The 26,833-nt window shown below is 42.0% G+C and overlaps 1 protein-coding gene across 3 annotated transcripts; it reads right to left on the bottom strand.

The window, feature by feature from the left end:
- Positions 1-1,951: 1,951 nt before the first annotated feature.
- Positions 1,952-24,718, bottom strand: dnm3b (dynamin 3b). Of its 3 annotated transcripts, none has more exons than XM_026149412.1 (21): positions 24,380-24,718; positions 23,533-23,859; positions 21,602-21,675; positions 21,140-21,289; positions 19,967-20,170; positions 17,748-17,846; positions 17,360-17,520; positions 16,837-16,979; positions 16,555-16,690; positions 15,855-15,922; positions 15,076-15,214; positions 14,841-14,927; positions 13,629-13,699; positions 13,382-13,436; positions 11,695-11,808; positions 7,732-7,841; positions 6,186-6,300; positions 5,422-5,586; positions 5,037-5,272; positions 4,762-4,935; positions 1,952-3,622 (listed from the first exon to the last, which is right to left on the bottom strand). In XM_026149412.1, exons 2-21 carry the CDS (start codon positions 23,691-23,693, stop codon positions 3,607-3,609), a joined length of 2,478 nt encoding a protein of 825 aa, XP_026005197.1. In that variant the 5' UTR covers positions 23,694-23,859; positions 24,380-24,718; the 3' UTR covers positions 1,952-3,606. The 3 variants fall into 3 exon arrangements, with proteins under 3 accessions (XP_026005197.1, XP_026005195.1, XP_026005196.1); XM_026149410.1 differs by having other exon boundaries at positions 1,952-3,649; positions 24,380-24,717; XM_026149411.1 differs by having other exon boundaries at positions 1,952-3,649; positions 23,533-23,698; positions 24,380-24,717.
- Between the last annotated feature and the right edge of the window lie 2,115 nt (positions 24,719-26,833).

Below are 26,833 nucleotides of genomic sequence, written 5' to 3'. Positions count from 1 at the left end.
CTAAATGAAAAGAATCATCTCTTCCATGAATAGAGCTCCAAGCTCACTTGAGCAGCACTTTAGCTTAGTGTGACTACAGGGCATGTGGCCAGTCATAATACAAAGCACACTTGGACTTTGAGAGGACAAAGATACTACATCCTGATTTGGGGATGACTGAGTGCACATTTGGACTTAGACAAAAATGAGTCCTTGGCTTTAAGAAAAATCTTTTTACAGGACTACATTCATAACTAACGAACGAAATGTGCTAAAAGAAACACTTTTTTCTGGGTCTTTTGGTAAATGGTAAATGGACTGGTTCTTTTAAAGTGCTTTTCTACACTAAATGAGCACTCAATGTGCTTTTGCACTCAATTTCAAATTGTGTGGTCATAATGTAGAGTTTGGCAGTTAATTTCTTACCAATGCATGAAAATCAGAAATCATGTAACATCGCTACATTTTGGGGATTCATGTACTGAACAGTTTTTTGTTTTGTCCCTAGTTGAAATAAACTTTTACTACCAGACCAACCTAGACTTCTGCTGCCACCAAGTGGCTACAAGTAAATCACATTACTTTAACATCAAGAGGTTTTTCTTGTGCAGTGGATATGCAACCCGCATACTAAATACTGTGTTAGTGCCACAAAATGTGACAGATGGTATAGTTTACATATGTCTGTTCTATTAATTTCTGTTAATAAGGTTCATTATATATATCTTACACACATCATCTCTATGCAGAATTTTAGTACATTTTCTACATTATGGAAGGCTTAATGTCTGCACAAAAAAAGCATAGAAACTGTAACAAACCTTTGTTTTAGTTGAGGAAAGCAAATAACCAGTGTAAAACACTCTGACCCAGCAAACACGACAAGATCATTGTTGTTAATCTGAGATGTGCAGTCCTCTGTCCACATATTGATGTTTGGGCTGGGTGAACAGAGGAAATTGCCACTGAGTGACCTTTTTGTACTGTTTCAGTTTGTAATGCTCACAAACTGAAACTTCTAAATACATAAATGCAATTGATGCTAAGACTACTTTTTTAACATTTTTAAACACTTTTTACATAAAGAACAATAACCATTTAGGTAAATCTAGCATCTCTGGGCTTCAAGATAGCACATAAATAAGACTTTAAAACCTTTGAGGAGAGAAATGGCTGCAGTTTTGAAAGCATTTTTTTTAATTCAATTTTATTTATGTAGTGCCAAATCACTACACCATGCAGATTTAATGCTTGCAGAACTTGGTTTGGCATTGCTTTGCTTATGTAAGCAAGGCCTTCTGTGCCAAATAGCTTGTCGAGATTACATGTTGCTCCAAAAAATACACATATTGTTCACGACATTGTTCACATGTGCACCATCCCATGGAAATATGGATGCTAGCTTTGGAAGTAAATAAGTGTATCTTGAGATCAGATTTTCAAAATGTATAAATAGTTATTGGTCAACAAACAGGACAGTTTGTGGCCATTCAGTACAAGTTTTATCCTTCACATACAAAGATTCATTTTTCTGAACCATTTAATGATATTATGTACCATAGATGGTGAACTTGCTAGATCATTTGGTAATTGACTTTATTACTTTTGAGATGTTCCACCGTGTGTTTATTAGCATTATACAACTTTTTCAGTTTTTTTGTCCCTTTCCTCTTTTGGAAAGTGATTAATTTGTGCTTTTATTTACATTTTACAAAGCTTTACAACAGGAGTTTCATTTCTGTTCATTTTACGGTTGTGTGCTCATCCTGTTTCTTCAGGTGAACCTCTTCTCTTAAGTCCTTCTTTCACTAAAAGTGTCATCTTCTAACCAAAAAGTTTGAATCAAATATTTTTGAAGTTAAAGTAATAATAAGATACTAATTGTAGCAATAATCACATTAAATTTTTAAACCTGCATAGAAATACAAGTCCAAAATCCTGTGAATGAAACAATAAAGAGTCTGGCAAAGTGTGACATTATGAGGGAGAAGTTTATTGAGGAGAGATACAGAGACACAGAAAATAACAACTGATGCATTTCCCCAATTTAACAGTACGCCCTCTGCTAAACAATGCAATTTCACTACAAATGGAACCGTTTTGCTGTTGGTCATCAGCAGATTTATCTTTTTTTAATTACCTTTACCTATCCCCTTCTACATTTAGCTTTGGCAATACAGAATTGTAGTTCATGCCGGTAAGGCAGTCTAAATTAGAGAGAAGGGAGCATTTAGTGAGTAGAGACACGAGAGAGAACGATTAAAGCGCTAGGATCCTTGATGAGGTCTTTATAGTCCACAGGTACAGTATCTCCTTATCATTACCTACTTTATATACATTAGAACACAGTTTAGGCCCACATACACAATAACAAACTGACAGAGAAGCACTTATACGTTGACAATACAACCTTGAGCGCTGATACAAACGCTGACCAGCCAGCTTAAGTGATTGCGAGTAAAACGGAAGAGACTAGAAGAGTTTGAAAATAGGAATGCTAGTCATGATATGCATGGAGTCGCATGTTTCGAACCTGAGAAAAAGGCTAAATGGAAACATGTAAGAACATGTCCTTTCTTTGTTAATGGATGAACGTGTGTTCTGCCACGTTAAAATAGGTATTCTTTCTCTTTTCATCTTACTGTCAGCGTCTGCATCGAAGCTTAAGGCTGCAAGGGTCACAATTTGACCATTGTTACAGCACAGGTGGACACCTATGACGAGGTTAAATGCAGTATTGAGGCTGTTTTCTATATAGAGAGAATACTGAAGGTGCTCCTCAGCCTTGCTATGTGTGTATGGCTGCTACTACAACACAGGAACAACTCACAAAAGTCCAACATTAAAATTGACCCCGGAGGGTTTTTTGATTCATCATTAACAGCTTTGACCATGAAAACAAATAGAAACTGAAACGCCAACAAACGTGCAGACAGACGGCACATGCTCACGTGTTCCCGCACGCCCATACACACGCACATACACATAGTTATCCGCACACGAAAATGCATATTCACACATATACTAAGTTACAACTTCTGTTCCTAAGAGAACATCAAGCTGATATTTAACACTTAGGAGGGGAGGGGGCATTATACAATAAATTAATACAATACTAAATCAAACTCAGCCTACATATAGGCAAATTAGTCCCTCCCCCATATACATACGCACAAAACACGCATACACGCACGCACTCTACACACATACACTCCCATGCAATAAAAGCAGCTTATGTGCCATGCTGCATTTTGGAATGAGTAGGGCAGTACGACTGCTGAGCGTATTTTCATGTAGAAGCAGCAAAGTGGGGGCGGTGGTTGACTTGGCAAAGGGTTTGTGGACGGGGGAGAGGTTCCAGGGACCGATACTGGGTAGTGGACCTGCTAAGCAAACCTGGACCACAGGCGAGCAACAAGCACACGTACACATACACCACAAGACAAGTACCATATTGTACATAAATATATGGACATCGTCACCTGGCAGGAAATCGAGGGTCAAAGGGGGTCAAAGACTTCAGTGTCAGCACTAAGAAGAGACCAGGACAGCAGAGCCATGGCTAAGAGTGGGGGGATGAAATGGATAAGGGAAGGAGATAAGGATATGGGGAATCCCTTTATATGATTATGGAGGGACTTGTCTTGTAGGAGATGGAGGGGGCCGCCGACTTAGGGAAAGTATAGGTAATTATGTGGTGTGAGGTGCCGTAGAGCAGGAATATAAGGTGATTTTTGAAAAGATGAGAAGAAAAAAGAAGAGAAGGGAAGACGAGATAAGAGAGTAACCTTTAGTGTTCACACAAATTTAAAAGATATTTCTTTACATCGTGAATAAGATATGTAAATAGGAAATTAACAAGAAAAAGTAAAAACTTTGTCTTCCACACTAAAGCCAAATAAATATAAAATCTGAGGAATGTAGAGATTATTTATTGAAGCAGTTTGTCATTTTGGGAAATACAAGTCTGTATTATACTGTGCTCATTTCTGTAAGCTAAATATTAAGCTACTACTAGCAGTAAGTTAGCTTAGCCTAGCATAAGCTAGCCTGGTTGGCTCAGTCAGAATATCTGGCATAAGTTTGGGGTTTTTTGTACAGATATGAGCAGATATAATGTGTTACATTATACTGGCTAACTGTGTAACCTTTACGTACTAGCTGTTTCCTGCCTTGTGTAAATGGGGATGGTGGTAGCTTTGTGTCAAGTGTGTGAATGTTAGCTAGAAAGCCCTTTAGCATTGAAAAAAGGGCTTGTTGGAGTGGGTGTCAATGAATGAATGAGCCATATTGTATAAACTGCTTTGAGCGCACAAGTAGATATGAAACCAGTGCATTTAACATATTCACAGTAAAATACAGAAATGCCAGTGAGATCAGTGTGAGGGACGTTCCACATGGTGTTTGCCATAAAGCTAATGCACATTTGCTCAAACCTCCTTCTCCTGAGAATTAGTTTCATATTGCATTTTATTTCAAAATCTGTGTATTTTTGAACTTTTAGGTATACCATGTGACTTACAGAAGAATCTGTATTAATATTAAACGGCATTTACTTCAGGTCACTGCTCAACTATTGTTAGTTGACTACTACAGAAGCCCCAGGAGAGCAGATTGCTGCTGAAAAATATAAAACTCATAAAGAGCACATAAAGACCTGTTTCTAGATTTACTTTTCTCAAATTTGATCATTTCTAGGTGATTCCATATTTTATTCAATCAGTAAATGAATAGAGTACTTAATACAAAGAAAAGAGAACTGGAAGCGAGGACTGTACTCACCTTGGGATGCTAGGAGGGGCCCGATTTGGGCGGCTGGGAGCCTGAGGGCTATCAGCACTGTTATTGAAGGGCCCCAGGGGTCCTGGGCGGTTTGGTGGTGGCGGGGCCCCTCTGGGAGCTGGACGTTGGCCTGAAGACATCCTCCTTGGAGCAGTGGGGCTGGGAGGAGGAGACCTGGACAAGGCAAGATATGCGGTAACAGAATATCGTCATACCACCAAATGCCTTTATTTCAAATGGCCACAGTCTCCATGTGTACTGTAATTTTACTTTACCTGCGACCACCAGTAGATCCTCCCACCCAGGAGGTGTCAACAGGTGGAGGCAGTGGGACAGTAATGGTAGAAGTGGAGATATCACCGATGATAGCCAGCGCCTCCTTCAAGGCCTGGTGGGTTCTCAGTACCTCGTCTCTCCTCTGGGCCTGCTCCTGGGACTCATCCATTAGGGCATTCTGGTCACCGGCAGAGTACAGCTGGGCCAACAGCTCTGCGTTGATGAAGTCTTTCACCTAGTGGCAGAAAGAGGTAGTGGAAGATGGAAAATCATAATTGTGAAAATGAAGAAAAAGCACAGTCCTGCTGTTTTAATACAGTAACAACCAAAGAAAATTTGTCTTTGTTTCCTATTTAATGAAGACATCTAAGTATTTATTTTTACATTGTTGATCATGAGATGCATGATGGTCTTGGGCATGAGGTCCCTGATGCACTTGTTGACTATAGCCATATAAGAGTCCACCAGGTTACGGATGGTTTCCACTTTACGCTCAAGCTGAGGGTCCATGGAGAAGTTGTCTGTGCTAGTGGTCTTCTCACTCTCAACCTGCAGATGTAGAAAGGCAGCATTTAGATCCATGCTGGCAAGTGTACATTTGCATGTTAACTTCAGATTTTCTATAATTTTGCTTTGTTCTGTATATTTTATATTGGATTTGTTTTTTACTTTAAAGCATAGTATGCGGGATCACAAGTCACCGTATGTTATGTGTACACGAGTGTTTTCCTTTTCCCATGTTGCCCTGTATGTAGTTGTAACCTTCCCATTTTATTGTAAAGGTTAGTTGCTTATGTGGATTTCTGTGACCTTTCACATCTTTGTTCTTCACCCTGCCCTCATTATTATTTTTTTATTTAGTTCACCTGTGCCTTGTCTGTGCAAATAATCCATGTGATATTTGATCATAGTCTTGTCTCCCCGTCTTGTGTCTTTTCCTGCTGGCTTTCTGTATTTGCCTCATTTGGGTTACTGGATTTTTTTCGTTGCTGCAACTGCATCACTTTTTGTTCACTTCAAGTTTTCTTTAAATATGTTTTGATTAACTCTAACCTTAAACCTGACCTGCCTTAAGCCTCATGCTCTCAGCAACTGGCTCTACATAAAAATTAAATGAAAGGAGCTAAATTAATGGAATTTTTTCCAACCGTAATTGTCTTCTCAGGATAGACCCCAGCACGCAGGAGAGACGATTTCCAGCTGTCCACATCATCCTGAGAGTCGCAGGCCAACTCCAGGGTGCGATTGTCCTTATACACATTCCTGAGGACAGGAGAGCATGTGTGAGACAAAGCGAGAACAAAGCTCATAATCTGTACTATCCCATGTAAAAAAAGTAGAAGAGTGTATTTAATTAAGCAAATAATCTGGATTTCTCAATTTGAAATCTGCTTCTGATACAGTATCAAACAGAAGGCCAAGTTGAACCCACTGTAAAAATCATACATTTCTATAGCAGACAGTAAAACGGAGAGGAACTTTAATTTAATGCATTTAATGCTTTGTCTATTACTTATTTACTTTGATGCAATATGAATGGTTATGAATGACGTCTTTATCAGTTGGAAAAGCTGTAAAACCAATAAAAATTATAGTTAAAAGTCTAAAATTCATGCCTTCTACCCATCTGCCAAAGCAGTCCAGTGGGCCAGATGAGAATATTTGGCAGACCGATTCTGGCCCTCATGCCTTCTGTTTGACACCCCTATGCATTGTCACTGTATTTGCACATAATCAAATTCAGATGACGATGCAAAAAATGTCTAATTTTTTAAGTTAACAAGAACAAAACTTAGAAAACTGATCAGGTACATGTGAAGGCGATCTCTCGCCAAAATTATTCGATCAATAAAAGTAATTTCCCTTCACCTTTAACTGGCCACAAACTAAAGTCATTTCCATTTCTCCTTTTAGGCTATGAAACAGAGTCTGAGTCGAACTCACAGAGTCACCTTTAATATTTAAGAATGTGCAGTTTAAAGTTTCAAACCTCTAATGTGAGGCTATCATGTTAAAAATAAACAGCGGCAGAGAGCACACACTGAGCAGTAACTTAAATATGTTAATCTCTTTATTTTACTTATTTATTTTATTCTCCATGCTTGTGACGATCAAAGTAACAATTCTTTCTGCAGCATTAGGCCTGCCAGTGTTGCATTTTCTTTATTTTTTACATTCTTCATATCTATTCCTTTGAGAATGCCTCTGATTAGAGTTAGTGGTGCTCAGTTGATGAACAGAATCAAATGACACATCCAAGCCTCTTTTTAAATATGAACAAATCAACATATGTATATGCTTATTTGCTAGATGGTGTTTTGGCACTCTGCACATACATCAGCTCACTACTGCAACATCAAGACCTTCAAGGACCTCAGTTTGTTGCGGCAATTTTCTATAACATGCGCTGTCTAAAAGATAGTGTGTCGTAGCACCAAATGTACATCAAATGTAACTGTCAAACTTCAAAAACTGAGAAGGATCGAACCTAAATCTTTGTAGCTTGTCTTAACCTGTATTCACACTCCACTATAAGAAACATAATCCCAAACATTTCAGCCTCTGCTTCAACACACAGGCCTCCGTCTTCTCCATGCGTGTGCTCTAATAAGTCTTGGTTCCTCTAGGCATCTATAAATCCGACTATTACAAAGGTTAATAAAAAAGCAGATATTTGAAGATCTCTCAGCTGACCTTGACTCCGTGTTAAAGATGCAGAATATGTGCTTGCTGGACATAAAACTCTTCTCCACGTCGCGCACCTTCAGGTTGTCCAGGGGCAGCATGTACTTCTTCTCTTTCTCCTGCGGACCAGGAAAGCAGAAGGTACGTACCGCAATCACTTTTTTTAACCGAAACATTTTCATCTGCCATGCAAAGAACAGCATTATGTGACATAGGTAAGAGAAAAGGTGACATCCATTTCTTTTTTTTTTTTGTAAGAGAGGAAAAAGAGCTGAAAGAGTAAGAGGAGGGACAGGAGGGAGGAGGAATGGGGGAGAAATGAGAGTGGGAGGTAAGAGGGTGGGGGGGCAGTGGGGTGAGTAGGTGGGAAGGGAGAAACAGAAAGAAAAAGGGAGAAGGAGAGCACATGTGGAAGTCATTACAGTGTGGGTCAAGACACAGTCGTTCTTCACGGTGCGTTTGCTGGTGGAGAGCTGGTAGCTGTCGGGCGGGGAAACTCTGGTCGTGGTTAAGAAGGAGAAAACGCTGATATAATCGCACAGGAGGTCCAGATAACACACCACTCAAGCAGTGGTGTTGATGTGGAGGACACACAGGTTCTGGCAGGAGCTGTGACAGATCTTTTATTTTTTTCATCCCAGCCTTCATCTTTCTTAACTGTCTTTTTTTTCCTTTTATCCCTCCCCCTCAATATTTTTTCAATATTTTTCCTTCCCATTCCAGAGGGGCCCACTTCCTGCCTGATTTTTCTTCTTCTTTTTTCTTTTTTTTGAATGAGGGAGAGAGAGAGGGAGCAAGAGAGATTAAATGACAGCCTGGCGTTAAAACTCAACATCTGGTAGTGCTTAGCAGCACACAGGGAAGCAGGGAAGGAGGGAGAAGTTAAAGAGATGGCGGCTGAAGGAGGGAGGAAGAAAGACCGAGAAGAAGGAGTGCTGAAGTGGATTTACAAAAGATTTGCAGAACAAAGTCCACATCTGGCGCGATGGTCTGGAACGTGGTGCTAGATGCTTGCAGGTAAGAATTAAAGGAGATAAGGACGGGAGAAGAAGACGCAGGAAAACTCTGCAGACCCTTCTGTGTTCTATTCCCCAAGGGGTCACTACAACCCATATATGGTCACACAGGTCCCCTCCCTCTTCCTCTCCCTTTCTCACTCACTCACTCACTCCCCCCACCTCTGCCTCCCCCCCACCCTCCGTCTCTCTCTTTCCCTCTTTTTTGTAATATCCCCTCCCTGAACGTGTAGCCAGTCTGTCCCGGTCGTCTGAGCGAATATGCCACGTCAAGGCTGGATACTCCTCATGGCCGGCGTGACCAAAACGGACCGCGAGGGGACCCCGAGCTTAAACGCCCACCAAAACAAATAAGCGAGAGATGCGACCCAAAAACCAAAAGGGGGGAAAGAGACGAATGCGGATGAGACAGAAACTTTTTTGAAAAGTTTTCGACACGCTGGATCCTTTGCTGCCAAAATGGAGAGGAGGCGAAGGGAGGGCACGGACGACGGAGCCGCAAGCATCTGGGGAAGCAGGAAAACCAGCGCACAAGGCCTGGCTCTAATTCCGGCTCCGTCCACCCAGTGTTCAGACTACCTGTTCATTGTCATACTGGTGTACAGTAGTCTGCACATTGGTTAGACTGGGCATGGACCCTCTTCTGTCAGTCTGTCTTTCTGTGTCCCTTTCTCTCTCTCTGTTTCTATATCAGGTCTTTGACATGTGTGTGTGTGTGGGGTGGGTTTGTTTTTATTGCATCTTTTGCCTCTTCCTCACTCTTCACTATTTTGAATCTTTTTGCAGTCTGTATTTGTTCCGTATCATCTGTATTTTGTCCAAAGCGCCCTCTAACGCTCACCACTTTCCTTTCGGTTCTTTTGGGGAATAAACATATATCACCAAACATCACCAACACTAAGTGCAGCTTTGAAAAACCAGGGTGTAAAAAAAAGAAGAAGAAGAAAAAAAAAGAATCAGTCCAATCAGAAGCTTTAACCCACAAGCTCGCATAATTTATGGCATGAATGAGTAAATGTGCAGGCTGCTAGCCTGGTGCCTCTGATGAAGATGTGGTCCTGTGGAAGTGGGGGTGGGGGGATTGGGGAGGAGGAGGAGGAGGAGGAGGAGCGAATGTGGCTGCAAAGCATCAAACACAAGCCAAAGGAACGAAGGGCCAATCAATCAAGTGGAGTTTGAAAATACAGTCAGACACCTCCAGGGAAGTTATTTCAGTGGGTGGTCAGAATGGGACTGGAAAACTGTGAGGCACAGGACAAAGGAGCTATAGTAGACTTCTAAGGTGTCGAACGCTAAATGCTAAAGGCTGATAGGAAAAGTGCGATAACGCAAATAAAACAAAAGAGAGCTATACTCATAAATATGGCTTCAGCTAAGAGCGATTGTTCCGTCTATTAAGTTGAGATCTTGTGCTGGAGCTCTTTTGCACACTGTGACACATTTAAGCATTACACATATGAAGGATTAAAGGAAATGACTGTCATGAAGTGATTGGTAAGGATGTTGAAGGTCGGTCGAATTGCGGGAAGGGGGGGGGGGGGGGGGGGGTGTTGAGCAGGGCACTGATATTGAGTCGAGGGGTTTCTCTTCACCGCAAACACTGGAGGCTCATGTTTGGATTACAAACTTATAATTTTCCTGCCAAGAATGCGAGCAGTTCCAAAGTAACTGGCAGCCACATTAAGAGGGAGAGAGAGAGAGGGAGAGAGTGGGTGAGTGTGCAGATGTGTCTATGTGCATCCACGCATGTGCACGTGCATTGGGACTATAGAAAGTTCACAGAGTGTAAAACAGAAATATACAAGGCGAAGCCAGCGGAGTCTATAATTTCCTGCACCACCACACTGACGTCTCAAATGACAATCTTTGGACTCGGCGCTGCGCGGCCCCATGTGCTGGTCTCAGGGCTGAGTGTGCTTTCATATATTGTGGGTGTCTGCGATTGAACATTTGGTTGGGATTTGGTCCTGTTCCAAATTTGCAAAAGAAGAAGAAGAAGCAAATGCCTAAACTCCCAAAGGAAAGAGGTGGGGAGAGAAGAAAGAGAGATATGAGGGGGGTTGAGGGGGGATTCGAGACAAAACACAAGATGAACGGAAAGACTGAGTGAATGACAGAAATGTGGCCAAAACTCCTCGCAATGGTGACTCATACAGTAAACTGCTCCATCACGGTGATGATCTGCTGCTCAGCAATGCCTGAAAAATGCACAAAAAGCAGTCGACCGGTCTGGGGATAAGTCGAAAGAACGGCCAATTGGAAGCACATATGTTGTAATGAAGGCTGCAGAGAAGGCCATTGTCTCTGTGCATTCCCCTTTTTGGAGCCGTACCACAGCAAGAGACTAAACGAGGCCCAATAAACAAGCAGAGACCACACCGACTGGCTGAGGGAGTTGCAGTGTGTCTGCCTATCTACACTTGCTGTGCAGAATATCCTCCAACCTGTACAGCAGGCACAGACAGGCAGATAGACATCAGCCCACCAAGATTAAGCCAGGAGGATGGACCGAATGCTTCATCCTGTTCATGCAGGCTTGTGGTGCAGATGGTGTGCTCAGCTACAAGACCAGTATGCTGCTGCTGGTTGGTCTGTACTTGATATTTTCAAGGATAACTGAAATAAATAAATAAATAAAATTCTTTTTGACCAGTGATTTGAGTCATGTATCCATGTAGAAAGTTGAATGCTCCTTCCTTTCAGCATAGCGTCTTTAAGTTTTAGTTATTTTTATCCCAGTATAGTAAACGTGTGACATAATATCAGTATTTTCAGGAAGAAACAAAAAATTCAAAGTCAAAAAGTCTAATTAACTATAAGGAGACAAGCGTGGATACTGAATCCAAACACTTAAATCCTGGCCTCCTCATCACAACAGCCAACGCCTCACACAGCACATTTGAGCCACAGAAATAACATTGTATAAAAATACTGATCATAGCCGCTTTAAACCTACCTCGTCATCCTTGAACCAGGAGAGACTCTCAGCAGTCAGGACAAACCAGTACTCCTTGGCTCCTCCCTTCATGATGCTGATATTGTTAATAGTCAGCCAGCCTTTGCGGATGACCTGTGAGGTGGAAGGAGGTGAGGTCAGAAAGTCAGGAAGACATCTACGGACAAACCCTGCCCCCAAAAAAGTAAATAAAAACATAAACTACACGTAAAAGAAAGCGAACGACACGGTCCTAATGATCAACGACTCCTCCGCCTTTCAAGACGGACACCGCAAATTAGTGCAAATCACCCAAAGCATGACTTGCGATGAAATGCGTGTGAAGGTCAGGTTAGGTGTGTCTTTGTGACTCACGGCAGAGCCGAGCGTGTGACTGTGTGTCAGTGCGATCTCATTCACTGTGCTCACAATGCCACAAGCAGAGGCCCGTGTTAGCTGGTTAAGTGACCGCCGTGTTTAGTGCTTCAAGCACACAGAGTGTGTGTGTGTGTGTCTCCTGTGGTGTATTAACCCTACAAGCCCTACATAAACAGGCCAGAGGGCACAGTGCCAAGTGATTATTAGGTTAGATAACTGTCAGTCTTACACCGCCTAAGACTCACAAAGGAGGTTACCCGAATCATTACAAAGCCTTTGTGTCTTAGGCCCAAATGAGAGAGCTGCTTTGTAGCTGAAAGCATCCCAGGACACCAAAAAGAAATCTTTTTTTTACGCTTCTTATCTTATCTTAGAGATTTACTTTAACAGCCATGCCAAAAGCACATTTTCACTATTACATGTTTAGCTGGTAACCCCCTGTAGTCTGTGGGCCTTGGTGGGTGTAGGCGGTGTTAGAAAGCACACATTTATTAAAGAAAACTCTTACGATCAGGCCTGATGCAGGAGGAGAGGAGGCCTACAACAGGAAGGGATGTGGGGGTTTTAGACACCATGTGGCACTAAAAAAAAAGGCAAATTTTCTAATGCAACTTGTTTTAAAGTTGACCCTCTGTTGAGCCTCTGGCCAACAGAAGTGTACACAGCCAATTAGCATTCTTTACCTGTCAGAGTGGAAAATGAGGGGAAAATGTTTTCTTTTATGTAGCAGTGCTGGAGAGCACCACACAATGGGCTGAGTTGTTACTGCAGGCACAAATTACATTGCAAACCATAACCCACAATGAGCGATACTCACCAACAGACACCCAGCTAAGAGGGCAGCTGAGATTCTCACTAAGGGATGGGGATGAAATGCAAAGTGGCACCTTGATGACACAGGAGGGGTTCAAACAAAGGGAAATGTCTCAACAACAACAACACCAGTGATGATGGTGGCAAAAAGTAACAGAACCCAAGAGATTCTTTCACTAAGGCTACTGGAAGCAAATAAAAATAAAGAAATAAAGAGATCAAAATAAAACACACTGTTCAAAGTTGGTGCCCAATTAAAACATAATACAACATGCATGACGAAAGGGAGAAATAAGTAATAACATAATCTAAAAAAACAATGCAAAGGTAAAATGCATATAACATAATGTTTGTGCAATGCATAAGATTTACTCAAATGAAAGAGAGTGCTTTGCACAAGATCTCTTTCATTTCAGCTCTTTGTATTTTCTTTGCAGTAGCCATCTTGCCGCTGTGTGGGTGTGCAGTACTCCCTCGACCTCCACTGTTTGACACACGAGACGTGACAAATGCTCACCTGATTGCCTGCTGAACTCTGGCTCTTATTAGTCTGACTGCTCCTCTGCTGCGCGCTGCCGCCCAGAAGCAACAAAACAGAGATGGAAGGGCGATGCGGAGATGAGAGGCAAACACAGAGAAAATAGAGGGTGACAAACATGATGGGGTAAAAGAGGAGTTTCTAAGCATTTGTTTTTACTAGCCTGACATGAGCAGTATTAAAGAATGCATCATAGTAGAGCTAAGTTGAGGGATTGACTCTTTACTTAGCAAATCCAATGAAGTCTTCGTGGTTAGTGTTGATGTAAGAGAGCTGGATGTCAATCAACAGCAGAACCTGGAAATGAAAATCAATGTGTGAATTTGGGTAAAATATTCGCATTGACTTTCTTTAGTTGGACAAGCAGCATTAAGACCTCACTTTTTTCTGTACTTTAAAAAAATGGACATATATCCAGTGTGTCAACTGGTTTGTGAAACCCTGTTATGAATCATAGACAGTATGACACACAAATGTGACTTCTGGGTTGGAAAAATGAAGTCAATGCTGAAGTGCCTTAAACCTGCACTGGTTGCAAGTAACTTCCAATCCTATAGAAATCTATAGGGAAACAGCTTTTTGATGTAAACACTGACCTGTTCAGTTTGTGATCTCAGTCACTCATTTTGGTTCATGTTGAATAAAACAAAATTGAATCTTTATCATTGTGTTTCAAAGTATTAGATTATCTGTATGAAACTGCACTGTCATTGACTTAACAATGTGTCAATCATGTGTTATTAGCCTATGAACATGCAGTTTCACAGGTCAAATTGTCATATCTATTATTTTGCAAAGATTTGATTTATTTTATTTATCTATTTTGTATATTACATTAAATTATTTTGAAGATGTTGACAGTAGAAGCTCTCAAAAACTTCAGAAAGAAGCAGTGAGATAATGGTAGCTTACACCCATCTTTTATTCTGTTTGTTTAGCAGTGTCAAATTTTAATATTTGTCCATGTTGGTTTCTTTCTTCTCAGGAAAAGACCATGTTCGGGGGGAAAGATGGAGTGCTAAGGTGTAGGTTGTATTGACACAACAGAGACACAGCTACTTGCTAATTAGTGCTAAGTAATCTCATAGTATTATAGTGTACTAATATAGTGACAGCTAAAAATTTACTCACTAAAAACCAGAGCATGTGAAGCAACACTTAATAATCTGTCATATTATTGTCAAATATTTGCACTAAAGTGCCTCAAAAGACTCGTTGATGCTCGCTAGCTTGAGCAGTAGCCGGGTTAGCCTATGTTAGCATGAAGAATATAAACAGAGAAACAGCTAGCTTGGCGCTATCCAGAACATAAAGCCAAAGTGTGCCATTTGTACACAAGTGACAAGTTTTGGAAAAATTGTGAGATAATCTTTGCTATTTTTTTATATTTGTTTTGTTTGTTGCCTTTGAGTTGTTACTAAACAGTAACAAAACAAACCTGATCCTTGGCCCGACTCTCTCTGTCTCGGATGTGAGACGTGACAATTCTCTCAGTTTCCTCACGCAGCATGGGGAAGCATTCCAGCTGAAAACATAGTAAACAGCTTATGACTCCTTCTACATAATGAATGTGAAATAATATCATAAATAATGAAAAACTTTAGATGAAAACCCGAAACATCAGTCTGGTAATATTGTTCCAGTACAACAAAGCCAATGAGCAGAAGCGCTACCTTGTTAGAACACTGGCGTACGGTGTTAATCAGCTCCTGGATGACCATGTCCACACACTTGACACAAGGCTCCTTCAGCTTTATGACCTGCTTCTTCACGATGGCTTCAAATGCCATGTCTGGGGTGAAAAGTCCAGTCCTGAATCCCACGAAGAGTGCAAGAAAAGAGATGATGAACATTAGTAACACATGTTTTGGTTCCACATATATTCCTGCTTTTGATTTGTGTTTTGATTCAGCTAGATGTAACCACAGCCTTCACATGTGGTTCTGAAAATAAATAGATCACCATCTTCTACTGACGTGAGTCACTGCAGACCTGTTTTTGTTTTTGGAAGGAATTCAGGCTCAAAATGTGGTGGTGTCTTAAATGTCAGATTTTCTCTTGCTTGGGTGGCATTTTTTTTGGTTCCAGTGGCTAACCACTGTGAATCAATATAGAAACACACATAGTCAGAACTGAACATAATAAAAGAAAAGGCCTGCTCCACCCCAGTTCATAAATACTCATACAAACTTTATACTTTCAGGCCTTTTCACAAACCAAGCTCAATGCTGGTAATTTCTCACCATACCAGAATGAATATCTGTGGCCACAGCCAGAAAGCTGTGAGCAGTAGCAGAGCACAGGCTCAAAATGTTTGAGGAACTGGATGCTTGAGCTTGAAAAACTGGCATGAACTACTTTTGGCAAGTTGATGTGGGCCTGTACAAGGTATTGTTGGAACAAAGACTAGTTTAGGCAATATCATATTCTCGCCTGATAGACAAAACCCTACCTGATACCGTGGATGTTCTTGATGGCATAACTGATCTCGCGACGCATCTCCTTCTCATCACACTCCATCTGCGGAGAACAGAGAGGAAGAAATGAAAGAACTGAACAAATGTAATGGATGGGACAGCGGGAAGACTGCAAGAGCTCTTCATGCTGAAAGATTAAAGAGAAAGAACATTCTGCACTCGGAGTGTGAAGAAACATCGCTAATGGTGAGGCTATTTGAGGATCATTCAAAAGAAAATCACAATAGAGAATAAAGGATGGAATTACAGTGTGCATGAAGAATAGGGAGGAAGCAGAGGAGGAAAACAAAGGAAGAAATGATGTACTTTAGTCATATACATTCTTCAAAACTTACATTTGGTTAAAATGAGAAAGAAAAAAAACGAGGGGTGTCACTGTTTCTGCTGTTCCAGATTCACGAAACAACGGAAGGTGGAGTTTTATGTCATTAGGTACTAATATGTACAAATAGGCCAAAGCTACAACTTATGACATGCCCTCATCTGAAAATGCACAGGGAGGATTGGGGCTAAAAAAAAAAGAAAGATACACCATCCTATTTAATCAAACAACTGCCATATAATGTTGTTTTAAAGCTTTCATCTAAGTATCTGTGTCATTTTAAAATCCTGGCTGTGAGACTGTGTTAAATGTGACCCCAGTGATTGCATTTCGTTTTAACTTCAGTATATCACCTTGACCAACTCAAAGGGGAAACGCTCATGAAAGATGCGGTTGATTTTTGCTCCACCAGACAACTCCACTGTGTCCACCTGGTCCCCTGAACCCTCAATTCTCTTCTCAAAGTCCACGGAGAACTGCTGCACCATCCTGTAACATGAAAAATGGAAAACCTCAAAATAAATCAACGATGATTCATCATATTCAATATATGGTAGGATTTCTGCAGCAAACACATTTTCTGCCAGCAAAATCGAATCTGAATGCTTTGTCCGTGGGAAAAATGGGGTACTGACTGCAGCAGCTGCTTGGTTTTGCGAGACGGGTCATCGGGTCGGTATCCCCGGTATTCCTCTGCCTCTTTATCCAGAGCCAACAGCTGGGACTGCAGCTTGCTGCGGAAAGCTGGCAGGGTGTCCCGGATGTGGTTGGTAAGTTGCTTTAGAGACACAAAGCCACCATATGAAACGCATTAAAATCATGGTTTCATTGATAATTCTTACATATTTGCCATTTTTTGCAATACAGAATAATTACAGTCAGGACTGTTTATTTTACTGTAATCAAGGAGGATTTAGCCAAACACTCATTCAGTTACACTGCAGAATGAAAATGTGAAATGCTTCCTCCAGTAAATGATAAATTATTAGGAGCTGAGCTAGAAAGCGTGAGTGTGTTTTCCATCTACTTACAGTCTTATATCACCCACACTGATATGCTGTATAATGGAAGCCAACAATAAAAAAAAAAGTAGGCCGCCCTCTTATTAATTATGTAAAGTGTATGGTGGAGAAGCATTGGTGGGGAACCTGTGATCACCTGGTTGAGCATTTTCTGCAGGCGTGGAGTGCCCATTTTCTCAGCCATGTGCCTGTATGCTGGGTGGGACAAAAAAAACTTCCTCTCGGCTTCTAAAGCTGCCTTAATGTCCTTCCTTCCATCAATATCCTTCTGACTGCGATTCACCACTCCGATGTACCCTGGGAGCGAACAAAGACGAATATAAAAAAAAAACGAGAATCTTAGTAGCAACTACACGAGTAAAATAATGAGAGAATGGATGTGAAAGCAGGTAAAACCTGGACAGACATTTGACTCTGAGAACAAGAACACAGATTGAAGTTTTCAGAGCGGAGGAACTGTAGGAGAAGAGAAATGGCAAGAGCCAAATAGAAGCTGGCTACATCGCAATAAAACAAACACACACCTCTCCGAAGTGGAAGCAATTTGTTCTCCAGGACATCACGGGCGTCTGTGCCCTCATCCATCAAATCCAATTTGGTGATCACTCCAATAGTCCTCAGACCTGGAAAGGGCATCAAAAAGACGTACAATGGGAAAGGAAGTGATAGTCATTAGGAAACACTAGTTTCTTTTAAAGGTTTTGGGTTACTCTTTTTAAGCACAGAATTAGATTAGAATTAAATTTTTTGCAGTTTTGCCTGCCTGCTTTTAAATCAAACAGTATGGATGCGACTGAAGTGCAGACTTTCAACTTTAATTCAAGGGGTTTAACAAAAATTTTGCTTTAACCGTTTAGGAATTCCAGCCATTTCTGATAAAATACTTGTATTATTTTAAATATAAGAACTGTTTTCTATACTTGAAAGAAACTCCTTCGCATTTAGTGACTGCCTGAAGTCTAGAACCCATAAACGTCAACATATGCTATGTTTACCCCCTTAAGATGCCCATCTAGGCTTTTTTTGTGGGTCTCTCTGCCTTCAGTTTTGTCTTCAGTAGCGGAAACGCATGCTCTATTGGGATGGGATCCGATTTTGCCATTGAAGAATATTCCTTTTCCTTGAGAAGTCTTTGAATTGCTTTTGCAGTATGCTTGGCTCATTATCCATTTGCACTGTGAACCACTGTCTGATCAGTTTTGCAGCGACAGCACTCCTCACACGTCATCCTGCTGCTTCTATCAGCAGTCACATGATCGATAAACACTAGTGACCCAGTTCCACAGCCATACATGTCCATGTCATAACGCTACCATCACCATGTCTGACAGATAACGTGGTATCCTTCAGATCATGAGCTCTCCTTCTCCTGTTTGTCTCCTCTCATCTTTCTGGTGCAAAGCAATCTTGCTCTCATCTGCCCAAAGAACTTTTTTCCAGATCTGTTTTCTGGCTAATCTGGTCTTCTTGAGTGTAACTCGTGGTTTGCACCATGTATTTCCATTAATTAAGGTGTTTCTAGATTGTAAACCTTGATAATATTAACGGTTTATGATATCTCTCAGGTTTTTCAGGCAAAATGATGGCCTTCCTCACTTGCACTCACATTTCTTTGGGCCCCATATTTAAAATGTCAGTGAAAAGCTATAAAATACAAAAGATTTTACCTAACAACAACAGAACAGACTTCATATGGCCATGAAACTGCTGTCGGTCAACCAAGAAACCTTTGAACCTCTGAAAATGGGAAACTTTGTATAAAAATGGGTGTAATTACTAAACAGTCAATGCCATATTTTTTTTTTCAAACTCACCAGATTAATGCTCACAGCTTGCACTTCAATTACACACAGATTGTTTGATTTAAAATCCACTCTGGTGAGTATTTTGTTTTTTGTATTTATTACAGTGTAAAATTATACAATCCTCACACTGAGCAAAAAAGCTTATATTACACATCTGCTTCCTTTTATAATTAACTACACATTTATTGTTTGTTGTCCATTATACTAAATGTTCCCATTTGGGGCTCATGAAGGTCTGGGCCTTAATCCAGCTTTGCATCCAGCTCTTGCTGTATTTTATTGCTTCCCTTTTTCCACGCTTTGTTCTTCTTTTCTCTATTCTAAAGCATCCTTTCTCTGTTTCTGCTTACCTCCTGTATTCCTTCACCTCACTTTTCTTGTCTGATATAATTCGTCTTTCACACAAGGTTATTTTGTTCAAGTCCTCTTTTTGGCTATTTCACCCTCTTGTCCACTTGTGTATTTTCGTCTCCTGTCTGAAGGTCAAACTGTTCAGTTAGGTGGATTCTTTTCTCTTTTCTTATCATTTCTATTCATCTCATGCAGCTTTTTCTTACCCCCAACTTATCTGCCTATCTTTATTTCCACACAAGTTAAGACATTCGTTTTCTTTCCCTTTCCTTGTTTATCATTTGATTTGTGCATTCCTCATCTCCACTCTCCTCTTCTCTCAGACCCTCGTTTCTAATAAAAATGTGACACTTGATCATTCCCTACAGGGAAATTCTGCTTCCACATTCAGAGCAGTCAAAGCACAAGGTCAGACACTGAGCACCCACCCTGCAGCTGACAGAGATTGAAAGTCTTACTGAGGCTGGCCCAGTAACCACAAAGCCACTGTGTACTGACTTCATTTCCTTCAGTTTCTCATTCTACATCCTTGCTACAGCCTCTTTTATTCCCAATATCTGGTGCTTACCCCAGCATCCTTGCCTTACCCTGGGGGTCCACATCCTTCGCCAGTTTCAGGGCATCAGAGTTGGCCAGGTCAGTGTTGGCCGGAGTGACGGCCAGGATCAAGCAGCTCTCTCTGGTGATGAACTGCATGATCATATCCCTGATCTGTTGCTCGATGTCCGCGGGCTGGTCTCCGACTGGCACCTTAGTGATCCCCGGAAGGTCGATGAGAGTCAGGTTCAATACTGCACAATCAGAGGAATGCAATGTAAGAACTGGTTTGACATTTCTGTGATGTGCAGCTAGTCCAACATTCATTTAACTATGGTGGTTGATAACTAGAACATTTGGCTAGATTCTGTCTGTTCAACTGTTCAACAGTGCATAAATATGTAGGCGGCTCTGAGATACCATAATTTAAATCAGCAAATTAGAGCAAACAGCTAAAGGTTAAATGAGTAAATACACAGCTATGCACGCTTTTACTAACTGCAAGCTAGTTTTACCTCATAAGTTATCACCAGTTTCACATTTCCAGCTTAAAATTAGCTTTTTTTAAAGTGTATCATCTGTGGTTAAAGCTTTATAATAATACGAGTAGTCATTTTTGCAGCAATAAAGTTCTGTGAAGCAGATACAGTGGGAGAACAACTTCCATTGACGACTAAACAGGTAAATAAAGTGCTATGAAATAAAAGTCTTAGTCGGTAAGCCAGCCATCTCTCAGCATTTCAAGGCAGGTAGATGATGCTATTAGCTTTTAAAATGAAAGACAATCCACATTATCAGTTTGACAGAAGGTCACAGAAGGTGGGAAGCTGAATTGGCTAGTCTATTATTTCATATCCCTTTAATTCTGTGACTTATATGGCTATAAAAAATGCCTCTTCTTAATAGCACAAACAATCTGAGGGCAGCACAACGGAATATGCTATGCAACCATATCAACACAGAGCCTTTAAATGATCTGGTTGCCTGCCTGCCTTTCACATCATCAAAACTCATTCATATCCAGCACAATAACTTCACAAGCAAAACTATCTTCTTTGTTTCTAATGACCCAGTTTTTAAAGAGTCTATCTGCCAACTGTTCAAACGAGGAGCGAGAGTATGATGACTCACAGCTTTTCACGTTCTAGTTTGATTCAAAAGTGTTACTGCATACTGGCACTTGGCAGTAAAAAGAGGAAAAAGGTGAGTTATTCCTTTCGCACCATTAGGGGAGTAAACCCGCAGGTTGATGGGGACGGGAGATATGCCTTTGTTGGCCCCCGTGACACGGTCCGTCTCTCCCTCGATCTCCTGGCGAACCTCGTCGAAGTCTGTGAACTTTTTCCCTTTGCAGTGGAGGAATTCAGCCCATTCTGAGAGGATGAAAATGGAGAGCATATAACAGAGATTAGTAATGGCTGTGCTGCATGTGTCTGAGTGGAAAATAATGCCAGAGCGGGAGGGAATAAAAGCCAGAGAGAGAGGGAAAAAAAAGCAGTACCATTTTAAAAGGAGAGAGGAGGAGGCTGCATTTGTGTGTTTCGTGTGTGTGTGTGTGTGTGTGTGTGTGTGTGTGTGTGTGTGTGTGTGTGTGTGTGTGTGTGTGTGTGTGTGTGTGTGTTTGTGTGTAAGAGCATGTGTGTTTGCATGCTAGCAAGTGTGGGTGTGTGGCTGTGTGCACCCACCTGCAGAAGAGTTGATAAGCTGCAGAACCAGGGGCCTGCGGGTGACAATGCCAGATCCACGGGGCAGAAAGTCCCTGAGGACAGACAGTCAATCAAAACTCATTACATCAAACCGCAGCAAATGTAAACCTCTTTCCAAGAAAGGCTATAGATAGCATAATGATAATGTTATTTACAGCTTCTACTTTTGAAGCCTTGGAAGGCAAATTTCTTATAATTACACCAGTTACGATGGCATGACAGCTAGCGTAAAGCTTTCAGTGTCATTCGTGTAGTCTGCTGTAGGCCATTTCAAAACAAGTGGGGGAAAAGGGGCCATTTTAAAACATGTCCTGTGGCTTTCAGCTGCTGCTACTGCAACACAATAACTCTAACAGTAAAGAACAACCTGACCCGATAAACAACAGGTCAGAATAGAGAGCTGCATCGCTGACGGCGAGCTCTCCCAGTTTAAAATAGTGACTTGCACATGCAGGCATGCCACACACCTATCAGCCTGCCTCTTATGCTTTAAGGTCTGTTTCAAGAACCTTATTAACACATATTGACCCTCAGAAGTCCCTAAAGTGGGTGAGTTGTTTTTCCTTTTTTTAAAAGCCCACTACTTGTCCATTCAGCGCTGTGCAGAGCCAGTGCTGGACAGATGGACCGTTACTCAGCATCACGACTCTAAATGAGGGCTGAAACAGAACTAAATCAATGCATCCATCTGGAACTGCGTGCTTGTAAGAACATGCAATATGTGGTTACAAAGACATTCAAGCTAATGGCATTTTAGTTGTGCACCTCCATAAACACTGACAGGCAGGCTTTAAAAGAGTGGCCAGAATGGGTGCAGCAGATAACGACTGACTTTCAAGTATGTAGTGTGGTTCAAGCTTCAAAAACAGTAGTAATGAAATGGCATCTTTTAATAGACCCTCCCTGCATGTAAAATATTCTCATCTAAAAGTAAATGTCGACACTATATGCTGTAATGTATGCTTTCGAGTGTCTGGAATCTGAGCATAGCTCCAATAACCCCGCTGGTATTCTTTCCAGAGACACAGAAATCATCACGGCCAACAGCTTGTTTTGCAGACAGAGCAGTGGACTTCTCCCCTTAAAACGGACACGTGACGGGATCCCTAATCGATTTAAAAAGCAAAGTTCTCATCAAATTTAGAGAATATACGATTAGTACGTCTCTCTATTAATAGACAACTGAGGGACGCTATAATTAGCTGTCAATTAAAAGGTCCCCAATCTCTTTAAAATGCATGGTTATAAAGAAACCATGGCAACACATTATTGTCTGAGAATAGTGAGATTCTTGTAGCAGATAACACACTAGTAGCTACTGGACAGCAGGAAAAAATGTCATTGTGGAGCCTGGATGTATTTCTCATTTTCAGATTCACTGCTTGCTGCTTATGGAGTTGGAAAAAACAACAACAACCCAGATATATAAATCAAGGGTGAAAAAATTATGAATATTCATGTGTTTGGAGAAGTGGGAGCTGACACCTCTGCATGAACAGTAGGATGGTGCTTTTATAAAGGTTACATGCAGCAATCTGCATTTTACACAACATCCGAACATAACGCCATCAGTACATGGTTCACGGAAAAGCAGCGGTTATTATTTTTAGGGTTGTGAGGTGGCCTCCTGCAGCTGGTGCTGATTGGGCCAAAATCCCCAAAGGTGCTGCTGTAACCCAAATAAAGCCTCCATCCCCTGTTGGCGGTCACAAGATATGGATATGTGGTACCAAAAAAAAGAGAAAATAAAACAGCAGCACAGAAAGTGACTGAATCTGCTCGCCTTAAGGTGCTTCAACTGTGACTTAAAGCAGGGGAAAGATGGTCTGAACTCTATGGGGCCAATCTCTTATGTCATCCTCAAGGTTAAAGTGAGAAGGGATTATCCTATTTCTGTTTGTCAATTTTACCTGCCTACAAAGTTCTCCAGCACAGAGCTCTTTCCTGCACTCTGGCCTCCGACCACTGCGATCTGCGGCAGGTCTAGGTTGCAGGCCTGGCCGATGGAGCTGAAGGCATCCTGCAGCTTGTTGACCAGCGGGATCAGCTCCTCCATGCCACGGTTTCCCATGGTGCCTTTAGACGGAAGGAATTGAGAGAGAGAGCAGGAGGAGGAGGAGAGATGAGGGGGAAAAGATGTGGCTCTGCTATATTAGTCCAGGACTACCGCGGTGCTTGTTGATGTAGTGAAGTCATCTAGGCGCGCATTGCCCCGAGCCAAGCGAGGGTCGGACCGACTGTGGAAGCAGCGGAGAGAGAGAGAGAGCGGACAAGAGAGAGGCCAAGAAGGAAACATACAGCGGGAAAAAGAGCGAGAGAGAGAGAGAGAGGCGCAGAGAGGAGATGTGAACAGATAGGGACAGACAATTGAGACAATTGCGCAGTTGCTTCCAACCACCACAGCCCCCCTCCCCTCTCTCCTTTTCTCTTCCCCCCACTATTTCTCTCTATTTCTATTTCCCTTTGACACAAAAACACACAATCACAGCGACACACACACACATGAAGGCTACACTTTCAAGGGCATTCGGTGAGCTCCATATCGCCACCGTGCGCAGTCCCGTGCTCCGGGAGGCTTGACAAATCAAACACGAATCACGCTTTAACAAACGGCACAACAAAGCATCCTTCGCGGCGAGAGGACACACACGCATACGGTGATATCGCAATAGAAAACAGCTACCAGTAGAAAAAAAAAATGCAGCACGGGATTGATGCCAAGATTGTGGTAAACTATTGTGCGGCTGTGACATTTACCCCGCCTCAGGATTCCCTCGGTGTTTTCAGTGCCCGGTCGCTGTCCAGTGCTGAAACGAGGCGCAGATCAGGCAGCAGAGACGAGTGACACAAGACCCTCGGATGATTATACGAGCACCACCTGCTATGGCGGTGCATCGGCTTAGCGTGAAACTCCTGTGCATTAATGGTGCTCGCCTGCGGGGGCTGGCGTTACGCTCGGCTGGATGTCAGAGCTCTCATCCCGATCCCAAATTTGCCTTTGACAGATTAATCATTTTCCCCTCGCTCTCTCGCTCCTCTTTTTTTCCGCGGTGTAATTGCGAAGCTGTCAGAGGCTATCGACGCTTCGGAGGACCAATAGAAATCTCGAGATTGAAGCCGAGGCAGAGAAACGCGGCTCCCTATTGGCTGGGCGAGTACAGGTTAGGCCTACCTGAGCCCGCCCCCTGTTTACATCCGTGCCGTTTCTGCCGCTGTGACTCATGCGGCACGGCTGCGCATCGCTGCAACAGAAGAGGTGAATGCGCTCCTGCAGATCCCCGCAGTAGCAGCCGAAAGCAGCTGTCGTAAATTTCTACCGCTTTCAGACGTGGCACGGTCGTTTTATGACACCTTGCTTTTATGCGCGATAGAATATGATCCTGTATGGCACTCAAACCACGCTCGGTGATGTAAAGAGCGTATGGGGTTTGCTCTTGAGCAGGCACAGACGTGTGAGGCCTGGCCTCCTGACTGGTGGAAGCGGTCATGCGGAAAGGACGGTGCCATCCTGCCTTAACCTCAAGCAGGACGGCATCTGTGCCTGGTAGCGCCGGGTGACATCTGCTGTCATCAGAAATAGTCTTTAAGGAGAAAACTGGTTTGCTTTCAAGAGCCCTGAGCCGAGAGGTTAAAGAGTAAAGTGCTGGCTCATAAATGGAGGCCACAGTGGAGCCTTCCATTTATTTAAATTATAGTAAAAGCTCAGGGGTTAGTCGGCATTTCCCCTTTTCATTATGGCCAAGCCTTTCAAGCCGGGTCCACTCGTAACGTCACGCTGTAGTGAGCACTAGAGGGCAGTAACGACCAATGCTTACTGGCCTTATCGTTGAGAAAATTAAAACGGGCTATTTCATTGAAAAACAAAAAATATCGGGACAATTACAGAAAGTGGAGGAAGTACTATCAAGTCACTGCATTAAAGGAGTTGTCTTTAAGAGGGATGCTGACAGTGTGACTATGTGAACAGTGTGAGCTTACCCATGAAAAGGGCTGTCCAGTAACAACATCAATCCAACACTTCTCTCTCGCCGTTGCTTTCATCCCCTGCCAAAGCTCGTGTGTCCCGATAAATCTGGGGCAAGGCCAGAGCTGGTCTCCAGGTCAGTATGTAAGCCTCAATAATGCAGGTGGGCCTGTTTTTAGATCAAGACCTGGCAGCTACCTTAATACATGCCTTAGTACTTGCTGGTCAGCAGGGCCACCTTAAAAATGAGGTGCTGGATGATTTATTGGAGATTAGTTATTGTGGCTCTGGGCCACCAGGTTGATATTTACTGATTATCTTAAAAAAAATAAAACATAAATATAAAATAGCTACAACACTAAAAGAACACAACCTTCTAAATGTTTGTGTTAATAGGAAAACATGGCACCACTTCCTGGTAACATCAACATCAGGGATGCCGCAGAGTATTTGAAATAGATAAAAATGAATATATATTAAAGTTTGTGGAGAGCAGTATGGACTTTTAAATAATTTTTTGGAAATGTATCCAAAATATTTAACTGTGTTCATACTATAGATAATAATTACATAATCAGTCTGAATACATCTGCCTTCAGGTGTTATTTAATCATCAGGTCAGGATCAGGATGACTCTGATGAAGGCCACAGGTTGGTCAAGCAATAAAGCTGCTCTTCATACCCCAATATTGAGCTTCAGCCTCTTTCTACACTGATTAGTGCAGAACTATAAATCAGACATCAAACGGCTGTGTCCTGTCAACCCACGATAACTTAGGTACTTGGTTATCTAGGCAAGGCAGAATGAATTTATTGCCAAGCTTATAAATACATTAATTCAGAAATTAATTTCTAACATGTTTGGCACATTTGATGAGATGTTTATTTATTGACTGATTGTTTATTTGACTAAATTGGATCCATTTTTAAATTTTGTTATGGCACTTTCAGTCCTCCACAGTGTGCCTGTGTGGACGTGTGTATTTGCTTGTAATTATATGCGCACTTTGAATGAGAGGCAGATGGTCAAGAGCTGGTGGAGAACATATTATTGGCTTCAGGTCAAAGAGAGGCCGGGGAAAGGAGTTATCAGCATGCCGGTCTCCATGAGCCACTCCATCATGGCCTTGAATCATCGATTACCCATGCTTGACTGCAAACAGCGTTTGGACAGGACGGTGGCATCTGCTTACCATATCTAAGCTCATAAATCTGGGCCCTACTGTATCCGGTTTAAGACGTACCAG

Source organism: Astatotilapia calliptera, chromosome 18 (genome assembly GCF_900246225.1).
Source record: "Astatotilapia calliptera chromosome 18, fAstCal1.2, whole genome shotgun sequence".
Taxonomy (NCBI): domain Eukaryota; kingdom Metazoa; phylum Chordata; class Actinopteri; order Cichliformes; family Cichlidae; genus Astatotilapia; species Astatotilapia calliptera.
Note: the sequence above shows the minus strand (reverse complement) of the source record. Positions and strands in the feature narration are given on the sequence as shown.